At 43.9% G+C, this 15,606-nt stretch overlaps 1 protein-coding gene across 2 annotated transcripts in view; it reads left to right on the forward strand.

The window, feature by feature from the left end:
• TTC3 (tetratricopeptide repeat domain 3) overlaps positions 1-15,606 on the forward strand; it is a 75,951-nt gene that overhangs the window by 57,896 nt on the left and 2,449 nt on the right. The window contains exons 32-45 of one of the 2 annotated variants that reach the window (XM_075197238.1): positions 3,918-4,073; positions 5,973-6,654; positions 6,825-6,890; positions 7,734-7,883; positions 7,972-8,111; positions 8,427-8,495; positions 9,697-9,796; positions 10,348-10,451; positions 11,459-11,543; positions 12,423-12,524; positions 12,935-13,263; positions 13,794-13,935; positions 14,010-14,144; positions 15,453-15,545. In XM_075197238.1, coding sequence (XP_075053339.1) covers positions 3,918-4,073; positions 5,973-6,654; positions 6,825-6,890; positions 7,734-7,883; positions 7,972-8,111; positions 8,427-8,495; positions 9,697-9,796; positions 10,348-10,451; positions 11,459-11,543; positions 12,423-12,524; positions 12,935-13,263; positions 13,794-13,935; positions 14,010-14,144; positions 15,453-15,545 — 2,353 coding nt within the window. Of the gene's footprint in view, positions 1-3,917; positions 4,074-5,972; positions 6,655-6,824; positions 6,891-7,733; positions 7,884-7,971; positions 8,112-8,426; positions 8,496-9,696; positions 9,797-10,347; positions 10,452-11,455; positions 11,544-12,422; positions 12,525-12,934; positions 13,264-13,793; positions 13,936-14,009; positions 14,145-15,452; positions 15,546-15,606 lie in introns of both variants that reach the window. The other variant, XM_075197237.1, reaches the window with a different exon arrangement.

Genomic DNA, 15,606 nt, shown 5'->3' on the forward strand with positions numbered 1-15,606 from the left:
CCTGTAAGGCTAAAACTTTGTCCTGAGGAAAAAATACCCGTCTCTGACGGGTATCGAATAGAAGACCCAGAAATACCATCTGTTGTGATGGGATCAACTTGGATTTCTGGAAGTTGATAATCCAACCGTGCAACTCCAGGGTTTGGATTGCTATCTGAATGTGTAACAGAAGCTTCTGCGAAGAGTCTGCCTTTAGAAGCAGATCGTCCAGGTAGGGGATGATTGTAATCCCCTTGGCTCTTAGCAAAGCAGCCATCACCGCCATGATCTTGGTAAAGATTCGTGGAGCCGTGGCGAGACCGAATGGAAGAGCCTGAAACTGGAAGTGCTCTGACTGAACCGCAAACCTCAGCAGGGACTGATGACCCCTCCAAATGGGCACATGGAGATATGCATCCTTGATGTCTAGGGCCACCATAAATTCTCCCTGTTCCATGCCGAGAATTACCGAGCGTAAAGATTCCATCTTGAAACTGGGCACTCTTATGTGAGTGTTCAAAGCCTTCAGATTGAGAATCGGTCTGATGGAGGCGTCGGGTTTTGTCACAAGAAAAAGATTGGAATAAAACCCCAAACCTTTTTGAGAATGAGGAACCGGAATAACCACTCTGGCCGACAGAAGGGATTGAATCGCTTCTGTTAAGGCCAACCGTTTCCTTGGACACGATGGAAGCCCCGTGGTGAAAAACCGTCTGGGAGGGAGACCGAGCAGATCGATCCTGTAACCCTGACTCACCACACCCCGAATCCAGACATCGGTGGTGGAATGACACCACCGATCCCTGAACCGCAGAAGACGGGCTCCCACCACTGACGACAATGGAGGAGCAAAATCCCCGTCATGCAGACTGTTTGTCTGCTGGCCTAGCAGCTGGACGACGCGCCGACCAGGCCTGACGTCCCCGCTGCAAAGCACCTCTAGGGTTGGATGTCTGACCTCTGGAGGGTTGTCCTGAGGAATACTGTCCTAGACCTACCTGAGGACCGAAATCTAGGCATCCTCTGCTTGGGAACACTAACCGGGAGGAAAGTGCTCTTACCTCCTGATGCCTGACTGATAAGGAATCCAGCTGAGGACCAAACAGAACACCTCCTGAAAAGGGAATGGACTCCAGAGCCTTTTTGGACTCTACGTCCGCCTCCCAGGACTTTAACCAGAGAGTCAGACGCGCTGCCACTGCCGAAGCAGAAATGCGCGCTGCCATCGTCCCTGCTTCCATAGCAGCTTCACCTAAATAATCCGTAGCCCTCTGAATCTGTTCCACTAAAAGAATCAATTCAGAGGATGGCCTGCCGGCCAACAAACCCTCAGACAATTGTTCAGACCAGCGATCAACAGCTTTGTTAACCCAAGCTGATGCTAAAGCAGGCCTCAAAGAAGCACCCGCTGCCAAAAAGATGGACTTAAGAACGGTCTCAACCTTCCGGTCTGCACCATCCTTAAGAGTGGCCTGGTAAGGCAGAGGAATAGTAGTTGCCTTTGCCAACCTCGCCACAGCTTCATCCACTTGAGGAAGCATCTCCCATTTAGCGAGAACCTCAGGGGGAAATGGATAACATGACTGTAGTCGCTTAGTCACCTGAAACTTTTTGTCTGGAGAAGACCAAGATTTCAACAGCAACTGCTCCAATTCGGGAGAAGCCGGAAAAACCACCTCCTTCTTTTTGCATCTTTCAAAAAGAGAGGATGCAGAAACTTCAGGCACTTGCTCCTCAGGAATCTCAAGTACCCGACGCACCGCCTGAATCAACTCTTCCAGACTCTGACGATCTGCTGGGACCTCCACCAACGAAGCAGCATCTATGTCAGAGCCCACCGGTAACTCACCCTCTTCCTGGGAACCACAATCAGAAACAGATTCATGTTCCGGAAAAGAGGCGGCCACCCGCCTCCGCTTACTTGAGGAAGGCGGAGTGACCGACTGCATCATCCTCTCCAAGGAGGAAGAGACCGCTACCAGACCCTGTACTGAGGATGCAAGACCCTGCACCCAGGCTGGTTCTCCAGACTGCACTGGAGCAGCAACAGGCAAAGCCTGAACTAAGGAAGCAGAATCAGAAGATTGAGCTGCCTGAGACTGTACCTTCTGAGCAAGCAGTTCCACTGTATTAAATAGAGACCGAGCCCAAGCAGGCTCCTCCGTGTTTGAACAGACAGCCACTGTTTCACCAGGAGTAGTCTCCGTGGGCCGACAGGACACACACAGAGCCCGTGTTCCTGACTGCCCAGACAGTAACTTAACATGACATACAGCACAGGTGAAACTTAACATAGAAGCACCAGCCCTGCTACGTGTAGATTTTTCCCTCTCAGACATGTCAAAAGATGGGACAAAACAGTACAGTAAAAAGCACACAATACAGATAACAAGCAGCACACAAACTACAAGAGAAAGTGAGCCTGCAATACAGCCAAAAGCTCCTAACTGTGTAAAGGTACAAAAGGCTAAACACACCACCCCCGACCCTTTACCTTACAGTATACAGGATAGAAAAGGGGAGAAGCAGGAGCTTTAGATATGGCTGCCTATTCAGGTATCCACACACGAGGAGTGAAGACTACCACGGGGGAGGTGCCGAGGAGTAAAACACACCCCCCCCCCCCTAGGGCCCAGCTCTGGACTGGATAACATCTAAGACAGACAAACAACTCAACCAATCCCCAGCCTAGCAGGGCTCACTGAGACAGTGACCCTTGCCTGACCCTGTTCCCTGAGCTAAAAATATAACTCTTATCTCTACCAATTAAACAGACTGATTTTAGGAAAAAAACAGCTCAGGGAACCAACTGCGATTTCTAATGTCTCTCTCACAGCACTATGCTGAGAGTGTCACTTACCTGCTGCCAACCCTCCAGACGCAGTGTGTGCAGACAGCATGCTCTCTGTACCTGGAGGACAGACCCCAGCCACCACCGACTGTGTCTGGCTCCAATGGAGGGATAGATAATCGGCAAAGGGGAGCAGGCAGCAAGGAGGACCCACACGGCACCTCCGCTCCCCCCCCCCCCCCCTCCCCGCAGCCAGCGCACAGCCGTCCGTGCTGTGCGCTCCACAGACCTCCCCCATCGCTGCCTCACACTCTCCTCGCTGGCCGCAGCCGCGGGAGAGTAGAAGAAATAAATATGCAGCCAGGAGTCTGACTGACAGCCGACTACGCGGCTCAGCCCTGTGCACAGCCCGCTTCGCCGGGCACTTGAACTAGACTGGCCTCTAGCAGGAGGTGGGGTATAGAGGGGGTGGAGCCAGAGTTTTAGTTAACTAAAAGTTAAAGTGCCAGCATTCACCTGCTCTACCCTATACCCCAAGGTCCCGGTATCCCCCAAGGATGTCCGAGAAAAGACATCTATAAATTGGTGTTTGATTAATCCCATCGATTTTATGAAATTTTTATTTATTTTAACTACAGTTTTTAATAACTTTAATTTCATTAAGTTTTCATGCTGTTTGGAACCATATGAATTGTTCAGTTTTCCCATGTGATGCTATAGTGCAGTGTGTTCTTTACCCTCCATGCACACTAACATACAGCCGTCCCATCCTCTACCTCATAGTTTGTGGCCCAGTGAAGTGATTGTCATTTATGTCTAGGGCAGAGGTGACTCATAGTAATAGATGTGGACACACTGCATGAAACGATTATGGTCTGGTTCCAAATAATTTTTCCCTGTATTGAAGTTAAATCAATAGAGTAGCTAGTTGTCTACACTACTCTACTGCTCTTGACTTTCTCTTAGATCTCTGAAATGATGAATTTACCTGGTCTTCTGTCCATAAGTTCTACAAGTTCAATGTGTTTGTCTCCTAAGACGCTAGTATTGGGGACACAGTTTTGGAAACACCCATGGTTTCAGTGTCCCCCAATGGAAACTAAGGGTCCTGTGGCTGTCTACTAGCTTACTCTTTTCCTTATTTCAGAAGCCTTTTGGACCCCTATGAGCCTTTTCTAGTTCCTGAATACTTGCGCCATGACATCGATGAATTTGAAGACCTCTATGAACCGCATGTAGGGATGAACAGATACCAGGAACTGGTTGACGATTCCACAGAGTCTATCCGAAACACGCTTTATGAGTAAGACTTCGTTCCAGCTTATCCACTCACTATTTGAAGTGTGGGCAGGATGCGATCCTAACTAAGTAGATCAAAGGTTAAACTTGCTCAGGGTACCTTTGTTAAAGCAGAGGTGCAGTGGGGATTTGTCTACCTAACCACGGTAGTTATCCACCTTGGACAAGTTGGTTGGGAAACCCGTACATGAGTAACATAGTAACAACATAGTTGATGAGGTTGAAAAAAGACACCAGTCCATCAAGTTCAACTTATTTTGGATCTCCTGCGATCCTGCACTTATATTTGAAATTAATCCAGAGTAGGCAACCGCCCATCTGTTTCAATTTTGAAAATCCCCCCAGACTCAATATTGCAATCCAATTTTTACCCTATATCCACTACTATCCTTTATTTTAAATTAACGGTCGTATCCCTGGATACACCTTTCCGCTAAAATTTGTCTAACCCTTTCTTAAACATGAGGTATTGTTCATGCATTTTATTGTTTGTTTTGCAATGATGATATGTTAAGCATGCAATGCATCTTATGTAACTGTGCACTGCACTTAATTCAGCGTTAAAGAAATTTGAATTCCGGTGTTTAAATTTTTCTCCCTAACCTGTTATCTTGTACAATGTAAGTTCAGTTAATTGATGTTCAATTCCCCTTCTTCTCTCCCCCCCCACCATTCCCTTTATACCCCCTCGCTAGCATCTTGTCCATCTGTTTTAAGTGCTCACAGGGGCAGGACGCTTTTTCTTGATTTTAGACGTGGTCAGGGCGTTAAAAATGTATCTTCATAGGACAGTTAGTTTTGGTAAGTGAGGATCGTATGATTATAATGCACAAAAAAATAGGTTGACATGCAACCAATCAAAAGATTGTGTGACGGAGCAGCACGGGGTCTCTGCTGGACAACTGTGCCAAGCGGCTGCCTGGTCTTCTGTCCATACGTTCACAGAGTTCTACAAGTTCAATGTATTTGTCTCCTACGACGCTAGTTTTGGACACACAGTATTGTGTACAGCGAGTATGGGGTGTTTTGAAAACACCCATTGGTTTCAGTGTCCCCCAATGGATAAATAGAGAAAAAAAAGGGATTTTGGTACTTAGGTTAAATACTTTTTACTCAAAGTTCATTATGGGGACACTGGATGGCCACCTAATTTTTGCTCTTGTTTTGTCCTTTGATCTAAATTGCCTGTTAGAACGAGGACAATGTAGTCCCCTTTCTCCTACTTCCCTCTTAAGCTATGGCTTGGTCTCTCCTGTTTTGGAGCTATGTCCGAAAAATATCGGACAAGACCCGGCCAGGGGATATTGCCCAGGCTTCTGTGAAGAATTTCTTAAAGTACCCGTGGTCCTACAGCCACCTCTATACCCAATGGCATCAATACCCCACCAATGGACTTCGAGGAAAGTACTTAACAAAAGTACAACAAATTACTTTTTCCATCCAGTGTATCGGCAATCATCAATTCCCTGCTAAGACACCAAGGTGTATATTTACTAAATTGCGGGTTTGAAAAAGTGGAGATGTTGTCTATAGCAACCAATCAGATTCTAGTTATCATTTATTTAGTACATTCTACAAAATGACAGCTAGAATCTGATTGGTTGCTATAGGCAACATCTCCACTTTTTCAAACCCACAGATTAGTAAATATACCCCCCAAGAATGATTAATTCTATTCTGAGAACTGAGGTCACTTTAGTTAAGTTAATAATTTCTATTCTATGTGCTAGTAAATTATATTGTGTGGTTTAGTTCACTAATGTGTACGTCAATCTAGGAAAGAATTATTACTATTCCTGTAGGCCATGTGTATCGGATGGAAGCTCGGGGAATAATCCTGGTATAGAAATCCCTCTTTTGCTTGAGGCTCTTTATACATTCTCGTGTTTTTCTTCTCGCCTAGGTACTTCTCTCAGATTCTGGAGGAATATGGACCGTTGAAATTAGATGATGAGCTCTTGATTGGGGAGTATAACGCTTTCCCTGCTGAAACACTCAGGCTGGTGGAAGAAGCTGGAGGACTTAAGAATTTTCTCTTGGAGTCGTGTGAATTTACCATGGTGGACGACTTGCTTGTGTTATCAAACTTTGACTTTCCGTATATAGATTTTGAAGAGCAGCACCATCTGAATCCAGTGGCCAAAGAGTTCCAGCCCATTAATAAACTTATTCCTAATAATGTTGACCTGTACTATAAAGCCAACAACCCCAATTATATATCTTCTATTCCCGCTGCAGCACAAATTGAAAGACTGAGTGTTGGCTATAATATCTTTTGTCCTAATCCTAATATATATAAGGTTATTGATCACAGAACTTTGCTTCCTTCACCTTTCGTGATGTCTAGAAATACCGCCCTTCAATTAGAGTCTGACCTAAGCGATGATATGGAGGAAATGCATAGTTTAGCTAGCAATTGTTCTGAATCGTCTTCTATAGATCATGATGATAAACTTCCATGCACAAGTATTCCATTATTTCAAGAGGAGCCTTATAAGAAACAATTGGACCAGCGCGATGATATATTACCCTCCAAACATAAAACCTTGCTAAAGAATATTCAAACTGCTATAGTATCAGTACAGGTAAGGATTGGGGGTCAGAATGAGATTGAAGGGGAGTCTACGGTGCCTATTGAGATGGACTTTAAATGTGTTTTTTTCTTTCTATTATAGTTTTTAATTTTATAGTGAAAAGCAAATGCCTAACAAAGAGTAGTGCATAGTATAATGCTCTTCCCTCTCTGGTGTTTCAGGTAGATGTAGAGTTTTCTCAGCATGAAGTTAATACCGATCCCTTGCAGCCCTTTGAGACGCAGCAGGTAAGTGTTCATGCGTAGCGCTTACAGCCTCCCAGTCTACAAGTAAAATACAGTTATGGCTGCTTGACTTGGTGTCCACAAAGTGCTGCTACACGCACATGACATCAAACGTCCACGTATCTGACGTGAGATGAATCAGTGGAGGTATTAGAGTTAATCTTGTGAAACCGAGTAATCTCGTGCAGTCACTGTTGTAATTCTATGTCTATTAACTTTGCACCCCGTGGCTGTCTGCGCGTGTGTGTAACTCAAAGTGCAAAGTCATAGTTAAAATAGAAATACATGTATCAAAGTGAACCGCTGTCCAATTGTAGCATATGTCCTAATGGGTTAACAATCATGGTCAATCATTAACTGGTTAGGATTGCAACCAGATGTCATTCGAAAGAAGATTAGATCTGTATGTTGCCTTTCCGGTGCAGCGTTATATACATGTCTTACTCACTCTGGAACTAGAAAAGAAAGATACTTATCTTTACAGTCATTGAAACACATTTTCATATACATTTTTGGTTGGTTATTGCAACTGCAGCTCAGGACCTTGATTTTTGTCCCAGCTGCTGAAGGGCAGAGTCCAATTCAGGCTGTCACTTCCTCATCTGTGATCCCATGCTATAGGAATATTTTGTAGGGACAAGGCAGACTCTATTGTCCTTCTATCCCTTATTCAATATATTACAAATCCCACCAAATATCCTGTTTGTAGTTGTAAACTTCTAAACTCTTGAGACAAAGGCAGCTATTATCTGGGCTGATCTGTTCATGAGATGGTTGTGATATTGTGATAATTGACGCTTGTGATATTGACGCTTCCAGAGTAATTTGTGATATTTTGCGTTTCAGGGAGATATTTTGCGAATGGAAAAGGAACTTGTAGTTCTAACCGACCAACTGAAAGACGCAACTGAGAAATACGAACACTTACAAAACCGCTGCCAGGAGCAAATAACTGGACTGAAAGGGAAAATAAAAGGCGAAATAGAGAGACATAAGGTAGACAGAGATACGTCTGTGCCCACGATCAAATGATCTGATATTGTTTATTCACTTTTTATAATTGTTTTGTTTTCTTGTTACGCAGATTTCAAAGGCAGAACACCTCTGGTTCCAGCAAGAATATGAAAGTGAGGTCAAAAAATGTCAAAAAGAGCGAAAAGAAAACCAGGACAAGCTAAAGACTCTTAAGAATAAAATTAAGACGACTACAGAAGCCAGTGAGAAGTGAGTGTCTGTGTATAGAACTAGCTCCACCAATAACCCCGCTGAGTTCTTATCCAAGTGCCCTGAATAGGGGGTGGTCGCATGGTTCTTGTTTCTCCTTATTTATATTCTTATTTATGATTAAAATTTGTTTTTAAAGATGGCCCTCCATTGGTTTAAGCAAATATTGGTCCCTGGCTTCCTTCCATTACGTTTTAGTATTGTTTTTATTCGTTAACCTGATATTTTTATGTTCACCAGTCTTCCAGCTTTTGCACAGCCCATAGTATGGCTGGTGTTTGGTTCTCATTCCTGTTCTCTAAATGGTCTTTGCAGGTGTTCAAAAAGCATAGAAGAGAAGAAAAAACAGTATGAGAAGTATATCGAGGATTTTATAAAGATCCAGTAAGTACGGCGCGTTTTGGGGTGTAGTGTGCTGGCGCGTTTTGGGGTGTAGTGTGCTGGCGCGTTTTGGGGTGTAGTGTGCTGGCGCGTTTTGGGGTGTAGTGTGCTGGCGCGTTTTGGGGTGTAGTGTGCTGGCGCGTTTTGGGGTGTAGTGGGCTGGCGCGTTTTGGGGTGTAGTGGGCTGGCGCGTTTTGGGGTGTAGTGGGCTGGCGCGTTTTGGGGCGTAGTGGGCTGGCGCGTTTTGGGGCGTAGTGGGCTGGCGCGTTTTGGGGCGTAGTGGGCTGGCGCGTTTTGGGGCGTAGTGGGCTGGCGCGTTTTGGGGCGTAGTGGGCTGGCGCGTTTTGGGGCGTAGTGGGCTGGCGCGTTTTGGGGCGTAGTGGGCTGGCGCGTTTTGGGGCGTAGTGGGCTGGCGCATTTTGGGGCGTAGTGGGCTGGCGCATTTTGGGGCGTAGTGGGCTGGCGCGTTTTGGGGCGTAGTGGACTGGCGCGTTTTGGGGCGTAGTGGACTGGCGCGTTTTGGGGCGTAGTGGACTGGCGCGTTTTGGGGCGTAGTGGACTGGCGCGTTTGGGGCGTAGTGGACTGGCGCGTTTGGGGTCTTGCACATTTCTGGTTCTTTAAGCAGGGACCGGCTCTTGACCAGGGTTAGTTCAGGACCTGATGTGGGGTTTCAATTCTTGTAAAGGCTTTTGTGTAGTAACAGAGCATTGTCACTAAAGAAAATGAAGTGGGGTTTTATGTTTTTGCTTTTTTCCCGGTTTCTAAATTGATTATATTTGAAAATAAATTTGGAATGTTTTTACTTATTATATTTTAACCTAGATATTTCCACTTGAACAGAAGTTGTTTGCAGCCTAATTTACTAAAGATGATTTAATTTGCAGCCATTGTTTTTTTTTTACCATTTTGATCTGTCGCTTCCAGATCCATAATAAATAAAGTATTGTTTACCCCACAAACAACATAAACCCTCTAATACAGTGTTACTCAACTCCAGTCCTCAGGACCCACTAACAGTGCAGGATTTCCAGGTGACCAGTGAAATAATTATACCACCTGCTACACTGTGTCAGTCAGTAATGACTACACCTGTGCTCCAGCAAGGAGATATGGAAAACATGTCCTGCTAGGGGGTCCTGAGGACTGGAGTTGAGAAACGCTGCTCTAATACGTTTCTGACAGTTGTCATTTTGTGTCGCATAGTTATAGTAAATTTGAAAATGAAAAGGCCAAGGTGGAAAAGCATATGAAAAAGTGTGAGGAAGAAAGACAAGAGCACATACAGAGATCCATTGCTGCGGAGGTAAGATACACTGTTCAGTTCTAGATTCCAGCCCGTTTGTAAGACAGTTGCGGCTTTATTACCTTATCACCTTGTGTCTGTATTCATTGAATCTTCTACTCAAAATACAGGTTTTTCTTTTTGGCATCGTCCCCCCTCCTGACCACTTAAGCAGTTACAGCCTCACTCCCTGCACAGCCCCGCTCAGTCTGGTCCCCAGTAAGCTGTGCTTGGGATGTTGGAAGTTGGTGTATTGCGCTGTATCTCTGGAATATCCTACACATTTCCCATATACGTACTAATAATGATCACCATTCCACCATGTATGGTCCTAGCTCCGCATCTCCTGACGCCGTAACAGCGGCTGCTCTCTCTCTCTCCTTCCGCTAGGACAGAGCAGAAGTTGAGTGTGATAAAACATCTCCTAAATTCATTGCAGATATTGTATTTATTTTTTCCAAAAAGGAGGAACATGTCCAAGATTGATTGTTAGGTTTAGGTTTCCATATGTATTAGTCCTGGCATGGCCCTCCCCAAGACTGTCCAGTGTGTAATAATCCTCCTCTTTCTAGGTGAATGTATTGGAAAACCAGAAACAATATGAAATTGTAAAACTGCGGACCAAAGCTTCTACCGCCGAGCGGAACATCAATGTGTTAAAAGCCGCAACTGGCAGGTACTTGTATACCGCTTGCACCTTACAAAGCTGGGCGTTCGTATGGGCCACGTAGTTATTATTAATGTAATGCTTTCGCTGATTTAATGCCTGTCTTGACACACGTCCGTGGTTTGCCCTCTCCAGCAATGTGACGTCCCAAACGTCTGTGATGAGAGATTAAAGCGATGTTCCCCAGCCTGAACTCAGGATACAGAGGAGGAAAGGCAGGGTTAGCTTAGGACATAGTTATTTGATAAATCGCAGCAGTGTGTATTAAGCGGCACCTTCCCTCCTGAGCTCTGTATTTCTTGGTACATGAGCGATATCTGGAGCCCCGTTAGGTGCTGTATGTTTGTGTCGGCACCCTACACATATACCTATCATTGTACAAGAACCAGGTTTTTTTCCTCTCAGATGAATAAAGCCTGAATTATACTTAAAATTACAGATCTGACTATTTTCTGATTACGTTCTATATAAAACTACCTGTTCACTCTACTTGCCATTGACCCAGATATGTTTATTAATCTGTGTCATTATTTTATTTTTATAAAATACGACAAATAATATATCTTTGTTGCTGTAGTATGCAATGGTGACCGTGAGGTTCAGCAATATTGCAGTCGTTTAAAAAGGAAGTTTACGTTACTGCTGTATTTATAGATATATGGACAGGTGGAACATGTAGTTACAATTCCTTTTTTTTTATTTATTTTTTTGTAATTTTTCTTGAGTTTAGAAAAGAAATTGCCATACAAAATCAGCAGACAAAAAAAACAAGAAAAACATTAAACAATGACATATTGAGTCTACATCAAACTCATTCCACAAACCTCAGTAATAATAATAATACAATATAACAAACACATGGGATGTTTATTAATTTTTTCTTATAATACACTCTCTGGTCTGTGGTTTTATGTAAGCGTGTCCATTCCGTTACACGGGTTCCTGTGCGTTATACGTCATGTTTTACCGCAGTGATGTATGTAAGTAATGTTCATGCCTGTCCTGGTTCACAGTAGTCCGGCATCAGCAGAGTCTCTACAACAAATTGGCCAACTGGAGTCTATCATTGTAAACCTGAAAAAAGAAATGGGCACTTTGAAGGTTAGTCCTATAATTCACTATTGTTAATTGAAGTACTGTTTGAAATGGTTAAACTGTGAGTATAAATGAAAAACAGTCACCTTTTACATGTCTTACTTTTATTCATTCAATTGGGAGGGGGAGGGGGGACGCTGGTGCCATGGGAATGTAGAGTCTCCGTTAGGAGTTTGGCACATTAAATATTAATGCCAGCGGGTCAGCTGTATAGCCGCTGGACCTGTCGGCATTGTGAAGCTAACGCCAGAATGGAAGAGTCGGCACTTAGTCTGCCGACGTTTCCAGTGTGGGAAATATGACGACGTTCCGTAAGTCCTGTGGACCTATGTCTGTTCTGGCTCCCAAAAAGGGATTTGGCTTCAAAGAGAGAGTTTTATCTGTAATTAAAGATTTTATTTTTTTTTCTGCATAAATGGCCGAAGATACTACTGTAAATTATGGAGATATAAGGAGTGATGTGACCACGTAAAGATTACACAACTCTTTCTTCGCTCTAGGTGGCGCTGTTGCATTCTAAGGAATGCGCATAGACGCACAACCCCTGTACCCAATTCATTATACTCGCAAGTTTTGAAGTATATCTAGAATAACAATTTTCATTAATGCTAGTTGCCTTGTGTAATTAACTGTTGGGAGATGGAGTTAATGTGCTATGGGCTTATATGGTGTGACTCCTTCATGAAACTGGTGATGGAAGTGGTGGGGTTTTTTGACATTGATTTAACACCATTTTATGCATGATTTAACTCCACTTTTATAGTACCTACTTTGAGTATTCACTGCTGTAAATTCTTAAACTTGATATGCACCTGAAAACCACTAGGGGCAGCTGATGAATGTTAGGGACATTCTTAATTCTTAATGGTGTGTATGTTGTTTTAGTCCCAGTTTGACGGAAAAATTAACCTAGTTAAAAAGGGCCTGAAGTTGAACAGTCTCGATGAGGTGCAGATGAATAGTGCGGAGAGCCTTCCAAGTGCCCATGTAAGTGTATTACACTGCTGCCACCTATACTTTTTTGTTTTCTTAAATACTTGAAGCTTTATTTTTCTTCTTTTAAATAGCAAGTTTAAGTGCGTTTTAGGCACGCATTTAATAGTCATTTTCTTAGCTACCCTCTTTCTAAGCCTCTCTGCTCACTACAGTGAGCCATGTGACTGTGGTTGCCATGGTAGTCCCATTAAAAGCTGTCTGAAGAAAGAATCAAGGGAAAATTGTGAACGCCAACTTTCTTCCTATAGTCTGCCACTGATTTATATTAAACAAGTTATTTTATTTCATTGCTGCTTTAATAGTACATTGTCTCACTGTAATCTAGTTTTTGTCCTTGTCCAGCATTTTACAAGAATATATTGTTCTATTCTCACTAATAGATGTTTTTTTTTTCTCTTCAGATGTTGCAAAATAAAACTCCCGCACCAAATAGTACCAGCCAGTCATTTACATGTACCAAGCCTAAATCTGCTCCTGTCAAATCTCCAGTAAAGAAAGCTCCTGCTCATAAACATGGCCATCGTACTGAGGCCGAGAAGACTCATGCAATTCTTTCCTCTAATATTAAACCAAAGAACCCGGCGCCGGCCCCTGCCCTGATCCAGGGGGCCACCGGCCAGGACAGGAAAAGAATTGTGCAGCCGGAAGCTAGACACCAATCCCCCACAAAACCCACAATGTTCGATAAAATTATTGTAGAACTGCACGGCATATTTCCTCATTATAAAAGGTACAAATCAGGGCACTGGTGATGTATAACTAATATAGAAATCTTTTCCCCGTCATTCGGCTCTCGTGTCTGTACAGGCGTTCTCCACTAGAGGGCAGGGCAACAAATGCGCTCTGACTACGTCACATTTCTCTCTACCTGTCAGTGTGGTGTTTACATATAGTCGTTACCGTGGCACTTCACAAACTTCAGGATTCCGTTCTCTTTTGTCCTGCTGTGAGGGGTCAGTGGGGTGTAGTTTGGCTTTGAGGTTTGCTCATTACGTCCAGTAATTTTGATTGGTCCAAGAGTTCAGTAAAGCAGATATCACGTGTCTCCCCCACATGGTTATAGTACAATGGTCTACGGTCCATGCTGCGTACTGGTGTCTTCGCTGTTGGACAAATAAGGAATGTACTAATGACACAATGTTATGCGTCATATCCGATGGTTTCTTCATAAGAAGTGTCACTGTCTGTAAAACGTACGCTCACCACTGATTGGTCTGTATTATTTCTCCGGTACCATTCATTTTGCCCATGTTCCCGCAGTGCCGAGCTCGCCACCTTCATTAAGGATTTTCGTGTTCGAAATCATGGGACCCTTTCTGGCCTTACACAAGAGGAAATCATTAGCAGGGTGACAGAATACATACTGGACTACCAGGCCAAGAGCCCCGCACCACCCTCCCCGGTGAGAACCATCGCAAGCAAATCTCCTGTCTCAGTATCTCAGCCCCAGCTAACATGTCCTGTTCTTTTATACAGAAACCACACGGTATAACCGTATCTAAATCTGGACCTGGCGGCTCCCAGCCCCCCCCTTCACCCCAACCTAAGCAGCCGTGGAGAGTGGTCAGTGGCGGAGCAAAGAACAAGTGGCAGAGTACTAATGAGAACGAGGTGCGGTTATATCACAGTATCGGCAGAGTACTAATGAGAACGAGGTGCGGTTATATCACAGTATCGGCAGAGTACTAATGATAACGAGGTGCGGTTATATCACAGTATCGGCAGAGTACTAATGAGAACGAGGTGCGGTTATATCACAGTATCGGTAGAGTACTAATGATAGAGGTGCGGTTATATCACAGTATCGGCAGAGTACTAATGAGAACGAGGTGCGGTTATATCACAGTATCGGTAGAGTACTAATGATAGAGGTGCGGTTATATCACAGTATCGGCAGAGTACTAATGAGAACGAGGTGCGGTTATATCACAGTATCGGTAGAGTACTAATGATAGAGGTGCGGTTATATCACAGTATCGGCAGAGTACTAATGATAACGAGGTGCGGTTATATCACAGTATCGGCAGAGTACTAATGAGAACGAGGTGCGGTTATATCACAGTATCGGTAGAGTACTAATGATAGAGGTGCGGTTATATCACAGTATCGGCAGAGTACTAATGAGAACGAGGTGCGGTTATATCACAGTATCGGTAGAGTACTAATGATAGAGGTGCGGTTATATCACAGTATCGGCAGAGTACTAATGAGAACGAGGTGCGGTTATATCACAGTATCGGTAGAGTACTAATGATAGAGGTGCGGTTATATCACAGTATCGGCAGAGTACTAATGATAACGAGGTGCGGTTATATCACAGTATCGGCAGAGTACTAATGATAACGAGGTGCGGTTATATCACAGTATCGGCAGAGTACTAATGATAACGAGGTGCGGTTATATCACAGTATCGGCAGAGTACTAATGATAACGAGGTGCGGTTATATCACAGTATCGGCAGAAGGACTAATGATAACGAGGTGCGGTTATATCACAGTATCGGCAGAGTACTAATGATAACGAGGTGCGGTTATATAACAGTATCGGCAGAATATTAATGATAACACTAGGACATTATCTGGCCCTTATATTTTCTCTTCTTGTTGCTGTTGTGAGAATCTGAAATCGGGCAGAAACCTCACAGGATCTAGTTGTTAAACAGTCTGAAGTTTTCTGTAGTCGTGGGCAAACTCCTGATATCGTTTTAAACCTAATTTTTCCCTTGTGAATACTGTGTTACGGATTTTCCAGCTAAATGATGTATTTAATGAGAAGCTTTGTGAGAATGTCCGTATACCGGTTGCTGTGTTCAATCTAAACATTCAGGGTATTTGCTTAAAAGAAAATTGATGCAGTAAGATTAAGGGTCACGTTTCCAGTGTTTAGTTACCATCTATTTCTCCATTGTCTTTTATACAGTCCTATAATGATGAACCCTGTATAATCTGCCACGATGAGCTGAAACAGTCCCCGGTGCACAGGCTGGACTGTGGCCATTGTTTCCACAAGCATGTGAGTATCAGCGAGCGCTACACATGGCCGTGCTTCATAGGGTCCTTCACATGACACTGTA

Source organism: Mixophyes fleayi, chromosome 2 (genome assembly GCF_038048845.1).
Source record: "Mixophyes fleayi isolate aMixFle1 chromosome 2, aMixFle1.hap1, whole genome shotgun sequence".
Lineage (NCBI taxonomy): Eukaryota > Metazoa > Chordata > Amphibia > Anura > Limnodynastidae > Mixophyes > Mixophyes fleayi.